Source organism: Pseudoliparis swirei, chromosome 5 (assembly GCF_029220125.1).
Source record: "Pseudoliparis swirei isolate HS2019 ecotype Mariana Trench chromosome 5, NWPU_hadal_v1, whole genome shotgun sequence".
NCBI lineage: Eukaryota > Metazoa > Chordata > Actinopteri > Perciformes > Liparidae > Pseudoliparis > Pseudoliparis swirei.
This window is the reverse complement of record NC_079392.1, coordinates 25,353,235-25,372,805: the sequence shown is the minus strand read 5'-3', so window position 1 is coordinate 25,372,805 and position 19,571 is coordinate 25,353,235. Positions and strand designations below refer to the sequence as shown.

At 50.1% G+C, this 19,571-nt stretch overlaps 2 protein-coding genes across 4 annotated transcripts in view; both read right to left on the bottom strand.

Annotated features, from left to right (window-relative positions):
- Window positions 1-14,045, bottom strand: part of dnm3a (dynamin 3a) — a 21,257-nt gene extending 7,212 nt beyond the window's left edge. The window contains exons 1-16 of one of the 2 annotated variants that reach the window (XM_056415506.1): window positions 13,451-14,045; window positions 10,054-10,127; window positions 9,698-9,847; window positions 9,302-9,505; window positions 9,025-9,123; window positions 7,647-7,807; window positions 6,941-7,083; window positions 6,717-6,852; window positions 6,277-6,344; window positions 6,049-6,187; window positions 5,881-5,967; window positions 5,720-5,790; window positions 5,579-5,639; window positions 4,710-4,736; window positions 4,204-4,317; window positions 116-225 (exon numbers count right to left, since the gene is read on the bottom strand). In XM_056415506.1, coding sequence (XP_056271481.1) covers window positions 116-225; window positions 4,204-4,317; window positions 4,710-4,736; window positions 5,579-5,639; window positions 5,720-5,790; window positions 5,881-5,967; window positions 6,049-6,187; window positions 6,277-6,344; window positions 6,717-6,852; window positions 6,941-7,083; window positions 7,647-7,807; window positions 9,025-9,123; window positions 9,302-9,505; window positions 9,698-9,847; window positions 10,054-10,127; window positions 13,451-13,611 — 1,805 coding nt within the window. In that variant the 5' untranslated portion in view covers window positions 13,612-14,045. Of the gene's footprint in view, window positions 1-115; window positions 226-4,203; window positions 4,318-4,709; window positions 4,737-5,578; window positions 5,640-5,719; window positions 5,968-6,048; window positions 6,188-6,276; window positions 6,345-6,716; window positions 6,853-6,940; window positions 7,084-7,646; window positions 7,808-9,024; window positions 9,124-9,301; window positions 9,506-9,697; window positions 9,848-10,053; window positions 10,128-13,450 lie in introns of both variants that reach the window. The other variant, XM_056415505.1, reaches the window with a different exon arrangement.
- Window positions 14,046-14,376: 331 nt separating this feature from the next.
- mettl13 (methyltransferase 13, eEF1A lysine and N-terminal methyltransferase) lies at window positions 14,377-19,519 on the bottom strand. Of its 2 annotated transcripts, XM_056415514.1 has the most exons (9): window positions 19,270-19,515; window positions 18,272-18,544; window positions 17,718-18,186; window positions 17,432-17,631; window positions 17,169-17,358; window positions 16,332-16,484; window positions 16,041-16,253; window positions 14,851-14,982; window positions 14,377-14,755 (listed from the first exon to the last, which is right to left on the bottom strand). In XM_056415514.1, the coding sequence occupies exons 1-9, from the start codon at window positions 19,420-19,422 to the stop codon at window positions 14,454-14,456; spliced, it is 2,085 nt and encodes a 694-aa protein (XP_056271489.1). In that variant the 5' UTR covers window positions 19,423-19,515; the 3' UTR covers window positions 14,377-14,453. The 2 variants fall into 2 exon arrangements, with proteins under 2 accessions (XP_056271489.1, XP_056271490.1); XM_056415515.1 differs by lacking the exon at window positions 14,377-14,755 and having other exon boundaries at window positions 14,895-14,982; window positions 18,250-18,544; window positions 19,270-19,519.
- Window positions 19,520-19,571: the final 52 nt, after the last annotated feature.

Sequence of the window (19,571 nt, the reverse complement as noted above, 5' to 3'; positions counted from 1 at the left end):
GTAACTACAGCCGCCGCAGTGCCCACTGGATATCCTTCCAGCTCCGGTGGTAAAGTTGAATGGAGGAGGTCAAAGAAAGAGTAGAACACACACACACACACACACACACACACACCTGAGCTCTGTGTTGAAGATAGCGATGACACACTTGCTGGACATGAAGCTCTTCTCCACGTCTCTGAGCTTCAGGTTGTCCAGGGGCAGCATGTACTTCTTCTCCTTCTCCTGCAAGAGACGGACACGCGGTGGGACATCAGGTATGGGGGGGGAAGACATCAGGTATGGGGAGAAGACATCAGGTATGGGGGAGACATCAGGTATGGGGGAGAAAACATCAGGTATGGGGGGAAGACATCAGGTATGGGGGAGACATCAGGTATGGGGGAGAAGACATCAGGTATGGGGAGAAGACATCAGGTATGGGGAGACATCAGGTATGGGGGAGAATACATCAGGTATGGAGGGGGGAGAAGACATCAGGTATGGGGGAGACATCAGGTATGGGGAGACATCATGTATGGGGAGAATACATCAGGTATGGGGGCGGGGAGAAGACATCAGGTATGGGGTGGGGAGACATCAGGTATGGGGAGAAGACATCAGGTATGGGGCGGTTGTAAATGTGTGTGGAGATGCGAGCAGAGCACCTGAGTTCATCTCAGAGGACGAGTCAGCATGTCATGCCGACTTTAACGGGCGCTAACTAGCAACAGAGGGGGGAGGAGGGGGGATATGAGGGGGGGAGAGGAGAGGGGGGGGGGAGGGGTCGGGAGAGGAGAGGGGGGGGACCAGAAGTCTATGGTCTGTCATCGCGGTGGGGACTTGTGAGTGACGGAGAACAGTTGGAGGGGTGGAGCGGGCCGGCGTGAGGAGAACCAGACGGTACGGAGGCCAGGGAGGGAGGGAGGAAGAAGGTGAAGAAGAAGAAGAAGAAAGTGAGTGAGAGAGAAAGAGAGAGAGCCCACATGTGAAAGTCATTACTCAGACTCCAGCTCTAACACAACATTTCTCCTAATGTGAAACCCCTCCCCCTCCCCCTGGGTAAAGGGGGTCTTCAGGTCAGGTGACCAGAGTGTGAAATAGAAAATGCCCCTCCATAATAAACCCCTCATCCCGTGTGCGGGGCGGGATGCTCGTGTTCCACGTCGGCCTTTCCCTCCCTCAGTGCTCCCCTGAACCCTGCGACTCTCCTTCCTCCGTACCTCTCTCTCCTTTTCTCTCTCTCTCTCTAAAGGGGCCCCACTTCCTGTAACGGAGGCTGAAAGAAAAGAAGAAGAAGAAGGAAAAGGGAAAAAAAAGTGACTGGACGGGATTGGCGCCCATACGGCAACATCTGGGATCGCTTTGGCCAGAGAGCGGAGGGGTGGGGGTGGGGTGGGTGGGTGGGTGGGTGGGGGTGGGGAGGAGACTGGAAGGGAGTATAGGGTGCTCCGATGGGGTGGAAATAGAAAGTAGAGATGATGAAGAGAGCAAGAGGAAGGGTCGAGGTGGATGTGGGGAGAAGGAGTGGAGGAGCGCCGACAGCGGGACGGAGTGAGCAGGAGAAGTTGGGGAGAAACTGCAGAGCTCTCCAAAAGCTGATTCCCCACGGGCCCATCAACCCATATATGGCTGCTTCGTTCCTCCCTAACTCTCTCACCCTCTCTCTCTCTCTCTCTCTCTCTCCTCTTTCCTGACGCCTTCCCCGAGTGAAGAGGCAGATCCCGGAGCCCCAATGAGCCAATGTGCCACGTCAAGACTGGATACTACGCCGGAGACGCGTCCGCCGGCGGACGGGTGCCGCGCTCACATCTACGGAGGAGGGTCACCCCCCCCACACACACACACACCCTCATACGGGCGGCGGGGCCCCGAGACCCCCTCGGCGGGATCAGAAAACGACAAAATATAACAGAGGAGAATCTTCTTTTTTATTTTTATTCTTCCATCCTTCTCCGCCGCTGGCAGGACCGCCGGCGTGGGGAGGGGGGGGAGAACGCGTGAGAGAGGGTCCTGCTCCGTCATCCCAGTGTTCAGACTACCTGTTCAGGATCTTACTGGTGTACAGTAGTCTGCACATTGGTTAGACTGTGCAAGGGAGCGCTTCAGACGGACCGCGGTGCGTTCACTGTCCCCGGCTCGGCGTCAGTCAGAGAGACGCTCACAGGAAAGTTTTATAACTCTAAACTAACGGATGCTTTGTTCCTTCAGGTGCTCGTTTGGGTGTTTTTGAAGTTTTCTGCATGTGCATATCTGTAAGATAAGATAACCCTGTGTTCACAGACATCATGGCACTGTTTCCTTATATGTGTGTGTGTGTGAGTGTGTGTGTGTGTGTGAGTGTGCGAGTGTGCATGCGTGTGAGTGTGTGTGTGTGAGTGAGTGAGTGAGTGAGTGAGTGAGTGAGTGAGTGAGTGAGTGAGTGAGTGAGTGAGTGAGTGAGTGAGTGAGTGAGTGAGTGAGTGTGTGTGTGTGTGTGTGAGTGAGTGTGTGTGTGTGTGTGTGTGTGAGGTATCATACATCAGGACTCCAAGACTAATGGATTTGAGATATGGACCAGGCCTCACACACACACTCACTCACACACACACACACACACACACTCACTCACACACACACACACACACACTCACTCACTCACACACACAATCACACGCATGCACACTCGCACACTCACACACACACACACACTCACACGTGTAGATTAAGTGTGTGTAGGCGGTGTGGAGGAATGCGTGTCTGCTCAGTGTGCTGTGGAGATTAAACCTGTTTAGGAGATGCTAAAAGTGTGCAAACGGCAGGGATGGAGAGGGGAGGTTGGAAGGGGTGAGGGAAGAGAGGGGGGAGGGAGACTGTGGAGGAGTTGAGAGGGGGGAGGGAGGGGGGGGGAGTCAAAGGGGGAGGTCTGCAGTGTAGAAACAGCCATGTGGGATTTCTCCTGGGCAGGTCTTGGAAGCTGGTGTTTGGACAAAGCTTCAGATTTTCCAGCCAGGAATGTGCAGAGTCCCAGAGAGACTGCCAACCACAGAGGGGGGAGGGGGGGGGAAAAGGCAACAGAGAGAGAGAAAATTTAAAAAAGGGGGGGTCAGCAGTTGATGAAAAAGTAAATGCCTGTGGAAGGAAGTGTGGGGGGAGAGAGAGAAGAAGCAGAAGACTGTGATACGATCGATTGTGATCGTACAGGCGACTGGTTCTGCACTCTGGCCTCCAACACCGACCCGGTCCGACTCAGAATCAATGAAAGAAAAGCTTCAGTCATGTGACTCATCACTGGAACCAGAGCCCGTTGCCCCGGTGACGTCAGCAGATGTTCAGCCTTTGATTTACCGGCCGCAGATGTGCTACGTCTGTGTGTGTGTGTGTGTGTGTTGACAGCGAGAGGAAACCCGCAACACTTTGTGTGTGTGTGTGTGTGTGTGTACAATGTGCATGCATGGTGCTGGGAACACTGTGTTCAAGAGCTCCAGTGTTTATCTGAAAACGTGTCCGTCTGAGTTCGTGTATATTTTTCTCCACTATTTGCATGCCAGTTTGTTTACATCAGACTCTGCATGTGTACTGTACGCTGTATATACAAGTCTGTCCACTGTGTGTGTGTGTGTGTGTGTGTGTGTGTGTGTGTCTCCGTTTGGCTTGGGGCAGCTCCAGCTGTGTCAGAGTGAGCCGCTCCGAAATGCCTGAACTCCCAGAGGGGGGAAGAAAAGAGGGGGGGGAGCGGGACGAATGTGGACGGAAAGGGGAGGAGGAGAGGATGGGGGGGAGGTCAGAGGAATTAATGGGGGGGGGGGATTGGAGGCTCACTAGCCGGTTCAGGTGGCAGGAGGGAGAAGCAAAGAGAACCGGGTTTAAGATGTCACATGTCTGTCGTACGGCGTTTTCATCCAGATCTGTGTGTGTGTGTGTGTGTGTGTGCGTGTGTGTGTGTGTGCGTGTGTGATCTCCTCTCCTCCGCGACATCGGACTGTGCCAGGACGAGACTGTTGTGGTGTGTCTGCCTGTCTACACTTGCTGTGCAGACCTTCTGCTCCTGTACAGCAGGCACAGACAGGCAGACAGATGGCAGCCCCACAGACACCAAGGAGCCAGAAGCCCCGCCTCCTTTTCCACCCCATCGCCTCATCGACCTTCCAATTAACGTGTCGTTTTAAAATCTGGGAGGTGAATAAACTCGTGTGTCAGTAAATAAACGAGAGTGCCGCCGTGTTTTCTTCGTGTGTGACTCACCTCGTCGTCCCTGAACCAGGACAGGCTCTCGGCGCTGAGGACGAACCAGAACTCTTTGGCTCCGCCTTTCATGAGGCCGATGTTGCTGATGGTCAGCCAGCCCTTGCGTATGACCTGCGCGACAAGTCGAGGGAGGAGGGGTGAGGAGCTCAGACGGGTGGGCATTCAGAGGACAGTTTTTTTTTTAAAGGAGCGAGTGAAGGTCACACAACAAGAGGGTGAAGGTCACTGTAGGAAATAAAACACACATTAGGGAGATGGAGAGACGAGGCGAGAGGCTGGGAGACAGATGTGTGATGAATGAGGGAACAGGAAGCGTGAGATGACGTAAAGATAACAAGAAAATGACGCGGACATCCTGCAGGGGGGGGGGGGGGGGGGTTAACATCTGTACGTGTTTATAGAGCAGAAGGTCGAAGGCAGAAAGAGAACGCCGTCGCTCGAAAAGAGTTTGGGGGGAATCGGTTGCAGGTGAGGAACATGCCGACTTAACGAGGGTCTCCTACGATTAGTCTGGAAGGCGGCGCCGCACCCTGGAGAGACACAGGAGACGGAGGGAGCAGAGTTACGGGTTTGTGTTGTGCTTTTATTTTGGCGGGGTGTGACACCGATCCTCATGATTTAATAGTCAACGACGATGAAAAAGGGGACGTGAGAGAACCACTACTGTGGTTCAAATGCGCTGCTGTTCATTAGTCCCGCCTTCAAATGTGTCACATGGATATCAATGTGACATATAAATAAGCCCTGCCTCTTTTTAAAGTTTTTGCATCCTTTCGAGAAGCAGAGATCAACTCCGGGTTGCAGGATTTGAATCCCGAATCACACAAAAAATGACAAAATACCTCATTTATCTGCTACTATGAATTCCTATGAATGCTGATTAATGAGTAACACATGGGACGGTGACATGACTGGAAATAAAATACTCAAATAAAATGGCTGCTGGGAAACAATGAGTTCATGACCATCAACCCACTCAGTAAAAGTATTATTAAATATTACATATTAAAAATCTTACTTAAATACCATCAGTATTTTATATTATATGACGAGTATTATAAGCTTATATATATATAGTTATATATATATATAATATATATAATACATATCTATTTCTATATATATTATATATATATATTATATATATATATAATACATATATATATATATTTATATAGAGGGCGTGTCTGGGTTAATATTCCTGCTGAATTAATGTGCGTGTTGCATTTTAACTCCTTTATATCCCGTTGACTTGCTTGATCCACAGCGATGCATCATCTTCGAGAAACACATTTAATGTGTGTAGCCTCGCTGTGTTCCTTCCGCCATCTTTGTATGAAATATATAGATGTGAATGAATGCAGTGTCTTACATGGTTTCCCGCCATCACTGCAGCGGTCTTCTTGTGGCTCTGCCTGCATGTCTGCTGGGCGCTGAGCGAGGAAGAGGAAGAGCTTGTGATGTCATTTCCTCCATTGGCTCGTTAGGATTCGTCATTTAAAACTTTACTCACTTCGTGAAGCCGATGAAATCTTCATGTTTGGTGTTGACGTAGGCGAGCTGCATGTCAATGAGCAGCGTGACCTGGACACACACACACACACACGTGAATATTCCAGAGGGGTCATGTGGAAGCGATGCATGGACATGATGCTGCGGCCGCGTGTGAACGACCTGATCTCTGCATCGGCTCTCTTGCTCTCGGATTTCTGTGGAGACCATTCTCTCCGTCTCATCTTGCAGTTTAGGGAAAGAGCTGAGCTACAGAGGGAGGGGGGGGGGGGGGGGGGTTAGACAAGAGGTCGTTTTGACCGACACACACACACACACACACTTTTATACCTGGTTGATGCACTCGTACACAGTGGCGACGAGTTCTTGGCTGACCATGTCGACAAATTGAACACACGGACCCTTGAGCCTCGATATCTGCTTCTTCACGATGGCTTCGAACGCCATGTCAGGAGTGAACAGGCCGGTCCTGAAGGGGAGGAAGACGGAGGAGAGGAAGTGGAAAGAGGTTGGCTGTGCGCGAACAGAAGACGACGAAGGACGAACGCTGCGCTCCACCTGACGCCGTGGATGTTTCTGATGGCGTAGTTGATCTCCCGTCGCAGATTCCGCTCATCCGACTCCAGCTGAAGACAAACACAGAAACGAGTATGTTGGTTTTTAAAAAATCATCCACCTGAAATATATACCTTTATATTAATATATATTTACATATAAATATATTTATAAATATATATATATAAATATATTTATATAAATACATTTATATATATTCAATTAAATACATATATTTATATATATATCAGTAAACTTATATATATGTTTATATAAATATTTATATATATTTATGTAAATATATATTTATATATATAAATATTTTTTTATTTATATAAATATATTTATATATAGCGATTGTAATACAGTCGTTGCATACTGTATGTGCATTAATAACTAACACCTACTTCCTCGGAATCACACACACACACATACACACACACCTTGACCAGTTCACAAGGGAAGCGCTGGTGGAAGATCCGGTTGATCCTCGCGCCTCCCGACAGGTTAACGGTGTCGACTTTGTTGCCCGAGCCCTCGATCAGCTTCTCGAAGTCGACGGCCAAGCGCTGAACCAACCTGGGAGACAGAAGAAGAGAAACACCGACGCGTGAATAACCCAAAAAGACAACATCTCGGACACACACACACAGATTGTCTGACTGACTGCAGCAGCGTCTTGGTCCTGCGTGACGGGTCATCGGGCCGGTACCGGCTGTACTCCTCGGCCTCCTTGTCCATGTCCAGCAGCTGGCTCTGCAGATGACCCCTGAAGGCCGGCAGAGTGTCCCGGATGTGGTTCGTCAGTTGCTGCACACAAACAAATACAGACGCACAATAATATTTACCTCTTTATTTCGTCACTGGCTGACTCCTGTGTGTGTGTGTGTGTGTGTGTGTGTGTGTGTGTGTGTGTGTGTGTGTGTGTGTGTGTGTGTGTGTGTGTGTGTGTGTGTGTGATTCTGAGGAGTTAGGTGTTGGTTATTAATGCACATACAGTATGGAACTACTGTTTGACAATTGCTATATATATATATATATATATATATATATATGTGTGTTTAAAAAATATACATTTATATAAATATATTCATATAAATATTTATATATAAATATATGTATATAAATATATATATATATGTATATAAATATATATTTATATAAATATATATCTTTATATATAAATACAAATACATATAAATATATATATAAATATATATATAAATATTTGTATATAAATCTATATATATAAATCTATATATATATTTATATATATATATATATATATACACATGTATATTTAAATAAACATATATTTATAAATATTTATAGAATTATATTTATATTTATTAAGGTGTGTGTGTGTTTTTAACCTGGTTTAGTATTCTTTGTAAGTAGGGGGTGCCCGTGTTCTCGGCCATGTGTTTGTAGGCCGGATGCGACAGGAAGAACTTCTCCTCCGCCTGCCGAGCCGCCATGATGTCCTTTTTGCCATCGATGTCCTTCTGACTGCGGTTCACCACCCCGATGTAACCTGGGCAGGAAGTGACGGGAAAGGGAAATGAACTCTCAACCATTTTTTGTCTCCGGAGGGCAGTTGCTTTTTACAGCGAGGCATGTAACAATACATGAAGGAGCATCTAAATACAGAGGGAGACGCCTCCTGATCCTGAGTGGGACGTCACTCACACTTCCAGTAGGACCATAAACACAGGAAGAGTCGAGTGCAAAGGGAATGTGAACCGAGAGCCGGGAGGCAAACACGTGAAAGTGTGTGTCGTGCCGGATAAGATGACTCGAGCCTTCATCTGAGATCTGATAACTAATAAATCAAGGATGGTGAAAAGCAGATGAGGAATCCAGCAACAGCAGCCGGGCGTGTGTTTCACTTCCTCCCAGACGTTTGAAGGGCAGCAGGGCAGCCGTCATAGGTCAGAGCGGAACATGTGACCACTGTGATGGGACACAGGCGCCGTCCTCGGGAACTTCCATTACGACAGGGGCGTACGAGCAGGAGATTAATCTGTTTCTCCTCTCTCGCTCTCTCTCTCTCCCCCCCTCTCCCCCCCCCCCCCTGTGTAGTCCAGTAAGAGCTCCATATGTCATGCAGCAGCTCCACCAGGGCAGAGACTCCAGCGGCTCCCATAGTGAACGCATTAACACTGGAGGAGGAGCATGAAGGGCACCTGGTGGTGCTTTACTGAGTCTCACTCTCTCCCTCCCTCCCTTTCCCTCCCTCTATCTCTCTCCCTCTCTCTCCCTCCCTCCCTTCCCCTCTCACTCTCTCTCTCCCTCTCTCTCTCCCCCTCCCTCTATCTCTCTCCCTCTCTCTCTCTCCCTCCCTTTCCCTCCCTTCCCCTCTCACCCTCTCTCTCCCTCCCTCCCTTTCCCTCTCACCCTCTCCCTCCCTTCCCCTCTCCCTCTCTCCCTCCCTTTCCCTCTCACCCTCTCTCTCTCTTCCCCCTCCCTTTCTCTCCCTCTCTCTCCCTCTCTTCCCATCGCTCACCCTCTCTCTCTCTCTCCCCCTCTCTCCCTCCATTTCCCTCTCTCCCTTTCCCTCTCTCTCTCTCTCAACCTCTCTTCCCATCTCTCTCCCTCTCTTTCCCCCTCTTTTAGCCTCTCTCCCTCTCTCTATCTACCCAAACCTCCCTCTCCCACGCATACTTATACTAGCCAATGATATCATCTGTCTCTCTGTCTAGAACACACACACACACACACACACGCACACACACACACGCACACACGCACCTCTGCGCAGGGGGAGCAACCTGTTCTCCAGAATGTTCCGGGCGTCCGTTCCTTCGTCCATCAGGTCGAGCTTCGTGATGACACCGATTGTGCGCTGGCCTAAAAAAAGAAAGAAGACGAAGATGAAGAGGACGCTTCATCCAAATGTGATGACATCACCCCGTGGAAGCATGACTGGTAACCGACGACGACAAACAACCAACAAAGTGAGAATAGCTCCCTGGCAAGACATCAGTGTGTAGAGCTTTTATTGTCTCTCACACACACACACACTCACCCTGCGGGTCCACGTCCTTGGCCAGCTTGAGGGCGTCGGAGTTGGCCAGGTCGGTGTTGGCGGGCGTCACGGCGAGGATGAGGCAGTTGTCCCTGCAGATGAACTGCATGATCATGTCTCGGACCCGGTACTCGATGTCCGGCGGCTGGTCGCCGATCGGCACCTTGGTGATGCCGGGCAGGTCCACGAGGGTCAGGTTGAGCACTGAGAACACACACACACACACAGACACACACAGACACACACATCATTATAATCTATAAAAACCCTCCTGCTCTCGCTCATCTCGCGGTATTTAGTCATGTGACCTGGTGGCCTTCCTGTCAGCTCACACATAAACTCGAGTGGAACCACACACACACACACACACACACACACGAGTAGACATTGTGTTACCGTGCGGTGAGTGTATCCGCAGGCTGATGGGGATGGGGGAGATGCCTTTGTTGGAGCCGGTGAGTCGGAGCGTCTCCGCCTCGATCTCTCGCCGGATCTCGTCGAAGTCCGTGAACGTCTTCCCTTTGCAGTGGGAGAATTCCCCGTACTCTGGAAAAGACGGAAAAAAGATCGAAAGAAGTGAAATACGTAATTTTTTTAAACATTGGTTTTTTATATTGTGCTCTTTCTTGCAAGTGTCTTAAAAAAAACATTTGAAATCTTTTTTTAAATTATAAATAAATAATAAAAATGCTTCTTGTGAAATGTCACACTGCCCCCTGGTGGCGGCTTTCAGGATGACACGGCTGGCCTACCTGTGTTGGCGCTGAGCAGCTGGAGGATCAAAGGTCTCCGGGTGACGATTCCTGACCCCCGGGGGAGGAAGTCTCTGTTGGGGAGGGAAGACCGCATTGGGGGTCAGGCTCAGCGCACACACACACACACACACACGCACACTGCATTTGATGCGAGTCCAAAACACAAGCTTGACTCACGTCTTTTATATTACTTTACATACGTCTACAGCTATGTGTAACTGCCGTTGCGAGCTGTACATTAGTTGTCATTGTATTTGCCATTTATTATTTCATTTTACGTATGTAAAGGCTAAAAAAAGCCGCATGTAGTCGTCGCTGTAAGGAAACGCACAGGAAGGTATCCTCCTCTGTCCTATTAAAATCAGACGCAGGAAGTTTGTTTTCCTGCATCCTGCCCCAGATGAAGACGCAGCAGCTGGCAGGGGAGGGGGGGGGGGGGGTAACGCTCAAGAAAAGGGAGCTTGAAGTCACAGCCTCCTCGAGCTCCTCGCGCGTGACCTCCGTGGACAATGCTCGCCGGCCTCCTGTCGGAAACGCAGCTTCCCAAACACGATTACTCACCGGCACATTCCTGCTCCGCCGGGATGGAAATACTGACGGCGTCTCCTCCTCGCAACTCCAATTGTCTCACTTGGCATTTTAAAAAATATATAAGAAAAGTAAGTCTGATTGTTGATGTGTGAACTCTGCACACGCAAAGCGGCGCGCCCCTCCCCGGCAGCCAGATGCACCGTCCCCTCTGGCCCCCGCTGCCTCGCCCCTTCACACGGCCGTGACCTTTGACCTGTCCTGGATTGTGTTTGTTTGTTCCCCCCGTTTACAGAGCCGGGGGCTGGATTGGAATCTTTCTAAACGCCACTGGAGTCTGTATTATTGATTTAATATCATGCCGAGTCCATGACTTCTTCCCCGGGAGCCGCGCTAACCTCCCCCCCCCTCGCCGACACCTCCGCAGCCCGTCAGTGAGATAGGGCGCCGCGCTACCGTCATGGACGCCTCCACCTCCGACCTCCACCCTCCACCTCTGACCTCCACCTCCGACCTCCACCCTCGACCTCCACCCTCCACCTCTGACCTTCACCTCCACCTCCACCCTCCACCTCTGACCTCCACCTCCGACCTCCACCCTCCACCTCTGACCTCCACCCTCGACCTCCACCTCCGACCTCCACCTCCACCCTCCACCTCCGACCTCCACCTCTGACCTCCACCCTCCACCTCCGACCCTCCACCTCTGACCTCCACCCTCCACCTCCGACCTCCACCCTCGACCTCCACCTCTGACCTCCACCTCCGACCTCCACCCTCCACCTCTGACCTCCACCCTCCACCTCCACCTCCACCTCCACCTCCGGCCTCCGCTCCTCTGGGTGGAGGCGGCGCTGTGCATGAACGCGGCGACGCCAGCAGTGGTTTTCACGACCTTTGAGTGTTAATCAGATTCAGATCGTGCGAGTCGTGACCGTCTGAGAGGTCGAGCGTCACGGCGGACCGATGAGAACCGGTCCGGGTCGGTCGGGGCGACTCGAGGCGCTCAGGTGTTCAGAAGGAAAACAAAACGGCTTCTTCAATGTTTAGAGACTCATCTGGACGAATAAGTTGAATATTTTAACCGGTAGTTTCGTTATTTAGATTAGATAATAGTTTAGTTATAACTGTGAACTTCTGTGATTCTGTCTGCTGTTTCCTGTCTGTCTGTGGTTTCCTGTGTGTATGTGGTTTCCTGTGTGTCTGTATGCCTGTCTATCTGTTGTTTCCTGCCTGTCTATGTCTGTTGTTTCCTGCCTTTATGTTTGTATGTCTGTGTGTCTGTTGTTTCCTGCCTTTATGTTTGTATGTCTGTGTGTCTGTTGTTTCCCGTCTGTCTGTCTTTTATCATTGTTCTGCTGAGTCAGACTGACATGTCATATACTCTGCATGCTTGTATAATATTAACAAAGCCATCACTCCCAAAGCACCGGATCAATACACATTATAAAAGCTGCTTTATGAGAACATTTACCTTTTTTTGTCACCTAAATCTTATCCACAGGAAGCACATAAAGCTGAACTAACCATACGTGATGTGGGATAAGACTCCGGTACACACATACTATAAAACATGAACACATGCTCCACCACGAGAGCCCAACACCAAATATACAGAGTGACACTGACTTGGTGAGATGACCACACACACACCTCAGGGGAATGTGTTGTTCAGTTTCATAACACATAATAACACTACAATAAGCCTGTTATTCCCATTCTTCTGCGAAGGCAACAACCTAGATATAAAACAAACAAAAAAACATCATTCAAAAACATAAAATCCCTCATATTCATGTCTGTGGAGCAAATGTAGCCTTTTTTTATTTAGTGTCTGGTTTTGAGAGAAAGTTGCTCATGTTCTTACATATCGATTTAACTTGTGTGGGAATATTGATGTTGTTATCATGCGGGTGGAGGAAGGTGAAGGTGGGTGGAGGAAGGTGGGTGAAGGTGGGTGGAGAAAGGTGGGTGAAGGTGGTGGAGGTGGGTGAAGGTGGTGGGTGAAGGTGGGTGGAGGTGGTGGGTGAAGGAAGGTGGGTGAAGGTGGTGGGTGAAGGTGGAGGTGGGTGAAGGTGGGTGAAGGTGGTGGAGGTGGGTGAAGGTGGGTGAAGGTGGGTGGAGGTGGGTGAAGGTGGTGAAGGTGGGTGAAGGTGGTGGAGGTGGGTGAAGGTGGGTGAAGGTGGTGGAGGTGGTGAAGGTGGGTGGAGGTGGGTGAAGGTGGGTGGAGGTGGTGAAGGTGGTGAAGGTGGGTGAAGGTGGTGAAGGTGGGTGGAGGTGGGTGAAGGTGGTGAAGGTGGGTGGAGGTGGTGAAGGTGGGTGAAGGTGGGTGGAGGTGGTGAAGGTGGGTGAAGGTGGGTGGAGGTGGGTGAAGGTGGTGAAGGTGGGTGAAGGTGGGTGGAGGTGGTGAAGGTGGGTGAAGGTGGTGGAGGTGGGTGAAGGTGGGTGAAGGTGGTGGAGGTGGTGAAGGTGGGTGGAGGTGGTGAAGGTGGGTGAAGGTGGTGGAGGTGGTGAAGGTGGGTGGAGGTGGGTGGAGGTGGGTGAAGGTGGGTGAAGGTGGTGAAGGTGGGTGGAGGTGGTGAAGGTGGTGAAGGTAGTGAAGGTGGTGGAGGTGGGTGAAGGTGGTGAAGGTGGGTGGAGGTGGGTGAAGGTGGGTGGAGGTGGTGGAGGTGGGTGGAGGTGGGGAAGGTGGGTGGAGGTGGTGAAGGTAGTGAAGGTGGTGGAGGTGGTGAAGGTGGGTGGAGGTGGTGAAGGTGGGTGGAGGTGGTGGAGGTGGTGAAGGTGGGTGAAGGTGGTGAAGGTGGTGGAGGTGGTGAAGGTGGGTGAAGGTGGGTGCTCGTGGTCCGGGGTGTCACACACACATTACCTGCCCACAAAGTTCTCCAGCACGGAGCTCTTGCCGGCGCTCTGGCCGCCCACCACGGCGATCTGCGGCAGGTGGAGGCTGCAGCTCTGGCCCACGCCGCTCAGCGCGTCCTGGAGCCGGTTGACCAGCGGGATCAGGTCCTCCATGCCGCGGTTCCCCATCACCCAGCGGGGAGAGAGGGCCCGGGCCCGGGGGGAGGGCTCCTTGAACTCCGGTGTATCGGTACTAGCCAGTTAGTTAGAAAGCGTCCGCCATAGTTGATACTCGACTCGCACTGATATCATGAACGATTAATAAAACTCTCCTCGCGGGGACCTTGACAACTTTTCTTTTTCCTGTTTTTTTTAAAGTTCCGCGTCACCCGCGGTAACGGCGGTCCTCGCGAGCCTCCTCGAGCCTCCGAAAACAGCTCGCGAGACACATTTTTTGTTTTGTTTTGTTCTTTTTCAAAACAACCCGGAGAAGTCGGTCGGCGTGTCGTTACCGCGAAGAAGAAAAACAACTCCGGATATGTTTCAAGAAACGAGCCGTTGAGTTCGGTCCAAAAGTAAAAGAGGAGAAGAAGAAAAAAATACCGCTCCGCTCTTGACAGCTAACGGAATAGAGTTGTGTGTGCGCATGCGCAGGTGATCAAGCAACTTTTTTAACTCCGCAATCCCCTTTCTGCAGGAGAGAGACACACCGATATATCAGACAGGCACAGCTATTTAAAATCATATGCACCCAATGCACCTAATGCACGAGGGGGGGGGGGGGGGGGCTGCAACGGGAACCTTGAGAGTAAAGATTCACACTGTAAATAACACCTCTGCATTCTTTGGGCGATGGGAGGGAGCGAGCTCAAATATTAAACAGCACTGGGATTATTATTTATTTTTTTGGCACCACATTCATGAATAAATAAAAATGTGTTTATCTATACGACACTGCATCAACATACTTTTTATTAGATTGCACATGGTGAATGTCTCTCTCTCTCTCTGGTATGTCAGCGTGTCAGACTTCACTCCACTCGCAGGTCCTTTAACAGCTCCGCCACGTCGATGTGCGGGCGGCGGCGGCTGCTGGTTCCATTCCCGCCGGAGAGCAGCGCGCCCTGCAGGCTCTTGGCCGCCCGGTTCAGGGCCGGGAGGGCCCGGGCGGCGTCCGACGACCCGTCTGCCGCGCCGCGAGAGCACAGCAGCACCTCGTTGACCTCGCCTTCGACCTTCCGGGAGAGGATGGTGGGAAACTCGGCGCTCACGCGCTCACGCACGCTTCTCCTCAAGGCCGAGTCCCGGCACACGAGGTTCAGGATGAAGACACCTGGTCCGACCGCATGTTAAAAGGCCTTTGTTACCACAACAATGCACAGAATACATTAGAGATAAGGAAAACAATAAGATGTTTAAATGCCGTACCTCTGGGGGTCAGCAGTCTGCAGACCTTCTGCAGGATGGAGGTTTCTACAAAGGCAGCGGGGGGACAGCTCATACCCAGACTGGTGTCTTTATTGTCCACATCGAACATGACCACGTCGAACAAACGATCACCTGCGGCGGGAAGAAATAATGTAAATGACTCTGAAAAGATTTTGTTAATATGATGACAATTTCCCGAAAGCCTTTATTTTCTAAGTGCCATTTTATTTTGAAGCTTTTTTGGCAAGACCGGAAGTAAATGTAAATCTTGTGATAGTGACTATTCAGGGACTTCTTTTGAATCACTTCTTAAAACCCATTTCTATAGAACGGCTTTTAAGTGATCTCGTCCTTTTATGCAGATCTTTGGTTCCCCTAATTTAGTTGTCTTTTTTTTATTTATTTATTTTTATTTTAATGTTTTTAAATTTCAGATTTGTTTCTTACTATTCTATTTGTTTAGCCTTGACTCTCTGTAGAGCACTTTGTAAACTTTGTTTTTAAAGGTGCTATATAAATAAAGTTATTATTATTATTATTTCCCGCAATCTTCTATTGTGTAAGTGCCTTTGTATGTTTTAGGTCCTTTTATTTTAAAGCTCTTTCAGCAAGACCGGAAGTAGATGTAGATGGTGACTATTTCCCGCAAGTCTTTATTTTGTAAGTGCCTTTGTTTTGTTTTAGGTTCTTTTATTTTGAAGCTCTTCCGGCGAGACCGGAAGTAGATGTCAATCTCGTAACTTGACTTTCCAAAAGTACGGTAGTTGACGGTGTACTGAAGGAAAAGGTGTTTATGAGTATTTTTTCTGAAGTACATGAGTTACTTTGTGTTTTATTTGAGCTTTGACTACATGTTTAGTGACTTTATTTTTAAATTAACTTGGAAAATTAATTGTAATACAATGCTAATGCTAGAATCTAGCTATATGTTCCCTTTAAGAAAGAGAAAATGTTGTAACTAATGTCCACATGTATATATAAGAGCTCATTTCTGTTTTATTTGTTCCATTAGATCTTACGGAGATTTCTGGAAATTAAATGTAAAAGCAGAAACTCTTAAAAGTATATTCGTCTATAACGCCTCATGGTTGAACATAAATAAAAGCAATTCTGGAAACAGCAGTACGCTTCACTGCTGGGGTCACTTCCTGTTTCACATCAGAGCAGCTTCACTTTGACCTTCTACCGACCTCCTTCCTCCAGGGCGCAGATGCGTTCGAGGCCGTCTCCCAGCGTGACGGTCAGGCGCTCGTCGGGTCGGAAGCCGAACCATTCCTCGGCCACTTGCATCACGACGGGGTCCAGCTCCACCACCTCGACGGCGACGTCGGGCACAAAGTCCCGGAGGAACTGAGGCAGGCCTCCTCCGCCGAGCCCCACCAGGAGCACCGACACCGGCACGCCTGGGAGGAGAAGACGGAGGGCGATGCTCATTCAAGTGCTCATTTCACCGACTGTACAAAAAAACGGTTTGAAGCGACCTTTGTTCTCCGGCGTGCCGACTCCGAGCGCGGCGAGGCCGGCCACCATGACCTCGTGGTGAGCGCAGCAGAGGAAGCTGCTGTCCACCGGCAGCGAGGCGCAGGACGAGGTCGGCTTGGTCTTCTTTTTGTTCCTCTTCTTGTGACTCGATGCTGCGGGAAACAGAAATATTTATGATAATTTGCATCAATCTACATTTCTACGTTCAGTCGAGCTTAATGTTCGTGAGGCATCTTTCATAAAAAGGTTATTAGTTCACAGAAGATAAGATGGAACACGTGTCGGCCGGGAAAACAACAAAAGACTCGAAGCAATTAAGCAATACAATTATAAAAAGGTTATAAAACAAAAGTAAAAACTATAATAACAATTAAAAAAATAGAAATTTAAAACAGATTAATAAAATAAAATAGAAATATACAAGTTAGAAATAGAAGAACATGAACATAATAAAATAAAAGTGAATAAATTATTGTAAAAAAGAAAATAGATATAAATAATAATAGGTAATTTTTTACATTTACAGATTCAACACTTCTAGCCGCTCTCAAATCTTCAGACAGCCTTCAAGATATTATATGATTATATATTGTGTATTAAACAATCGTAATATTTGTATCCTTTTTAATGTTTTTCTCATTATTTCTGCTAATGTTGTCCTGTATAGTGTTGTACACAGTGAAGTCATTGGATTAATGAAAGGTTAAATGTACCTGATTTTCTCCAGGTGTAATATGTTCTCTGGCTCTTGGAGCCACGACTAAACTTATATTGTTTATCGAAAAGAAAAAAGAGCGCAAAACAAAAATCTCAGTGAACGAGGAAAAAGAACCGACCGCTGCTCGACGGGACGAGGCGGCTCTCCGATTGGACGAGAGCGGCATTGGAGAGGAAGATGAGTCTCCGGTACAGCTCCCCGTCTTCCCCTCGGACGTTCTCCACACAGTACTCCCCGCTCAGCTCGCTCACGCCCCTGCTGACCTCCTCTCGCCAGCCCAGGTCGCCTCCCACCGACAGAAACGGCACCTGAACAGAGAAACTCGAGTCAACACGCTCGCCATTTTACCTGGAGAACGGCTCGCCCTGCCCGCGGGTTCACCTGCTGGTTGGCCGGCATGCCCGGCGGAGCCAGGTCCATCACCATCGGCGAGAGCTCCGATTGGACGGCCTGCATGTCCGTGTACTCCTGGTTCCTGTGCATCGCCGCCACGACCAGGCGGCGGAAGTTGGCGCTGGCCGCCAGCTGCCGCCGCCCCTCCGCGGAGCTGTAGAGCCAGGCGGTCTCGCTGCCCTGAGGCACTGGCGGGGGAGAGGGGGAGACGTGAACGCCACCGGGCGCCATGCACAAAAGAGGGGCGTGAACGCGCGAGAACGGGAGAGCTCACCGATAAAAATGGCAAACTGGTTCGATCTGGGCACCTTGGCCCCCGGGGGACAATCCTGCACCGTGAGCGTGTACCGGGGGAGGCCGGTCCCGGCGTGGCACAGGCTGAGGGAGAGGTTGGAGCCGGCGTCCGTGCCGCTGCGCAGCCTCTTCTTCAACACGGCGTAGGCCTGGCGCTCGCGCACGGCCGTCAGCAGGTCGGCGACGCTCGCGAGGCGCGCCGGGGCGCCGTCCTCCCCGAGGCACATCTCCAGGATGGGCGCGGCCATCGGCCGGCGGAACTTGGTGCACACCAGCACGAAGACGGGCAGCGCGAAGGAGTCCTCTTGGCGCCCGCTCTCCTCCTGCAGGCAGTGGAGCCTCACGGCCCAGCCCAGCCGCACAAAGTGCTCCACGGCCAGCTTGACCACGCTCTCCTCCGCCAGCGTCACGCAGACGTAGCGCCCGCCGACGGCGAGCACGCGGCTCACCTGCGGACGGAAGAAAAGAGCAAAGTGAGCGGACCGAGCGAGGAGGAAACACGCGGTCCGCACCCCGCAGCCGCTGCCCTCCCACCTCGGTGAGCATGCTCCTGGCCAGGGCTCCCTCCTCCTCCGACGCCATGGCGTCCAGCGTGCTCTTGTCCAGAGCGGCCTGGTAGCTGGCGTCCTCGTAGGGCGTTTGAGTCGCGTCCACCTGCTGGAAGACGAGGCCCGGCCGGCGCTCGGCGTTCCTCTGGTTCATGTGGGTCACCACCGTCTCGCTGATGTCAATGTTGGTGAGGCGCTTGTAGCCGACGTCGTACATCTGCTCGCTCAGCTCCGAGTTGCCACAGCCGACCACCAGCACCTGGAGAGCGGTGGGAAGTGAGGAGCCACACTTCCTCGAGTTTTGAGGGAACTCGTGCTTCCTTTCAGTGTTTACATTTTACACTGCATTAATTTATACTTCTAGCCCACGACACATTATGAATGCTTTGTCAGATAAAGTTGCAGATTCAAATTCATATTGCAAAACACATGACGCGCTTACAGACACAATGCATCTTTATAGATTTAACTACCCCAAAATCTTGAGTGGGAAAATGGTGTAATAAGAAATTCGAATAAAATCACTCACTTTTTTTGTTCTTTTGCAGAATTAGTGCTTTAGCTTTTGTTACTTTGACTACATCCATGCTAATAAATATTTTACTTGAGTAAGATCTTAAATGCAGGACATTTTCTTCTTGTGGAGTTTTTTTCACTGTGCTTCTGATCACTTCCTCCACCTCTGGTCACATCACACAGCAATAACTAGGCAGGCATAGATTACTATGAAATTTCCCTTGTGAATTACATTTTACTTTTTTTTAAAAAGTAGATTATGAGCCCACTAACTGTTTATATAACACATATATTTATTATTATTATTAGAATAATTCTACAGTTTTATATTGAGCGCCAACTTCCCACACAATACAGTGGATTAAGTCATTTTTAGGAAAATTGTCCACCCAAATAGTGCACGCTCTCTTGACACGTGACTCGTTTTAATAGCCACCGGTACTTTGTGTCTCGCTGCGGTTTCCTCACCTTATCTTGGACCTTGATGTATTTGTGCAGCACGCCGCAAAGTTTGTTGTAGTCTCCGTACCACTCGAAAGCCTTCTCCCCGCGCTTCTTAAAAAACCTCTCCCAGTACTCCGCGGAGCTGAACTCCACGGCCGTGCGGGGTAGCAGATCCATGGTGGGCCGCGGAGAGGCTACTGAAGCCCCCCGGACAGAAATAACGTTCCACTTCCCCGCGACAGAGTCTGTTGACAGCAACTTGTCCACATGGCACTGCCTTTTCCAGCCGGACGGCATTGCTGGCGACACCGCAATGCTGATTGGTG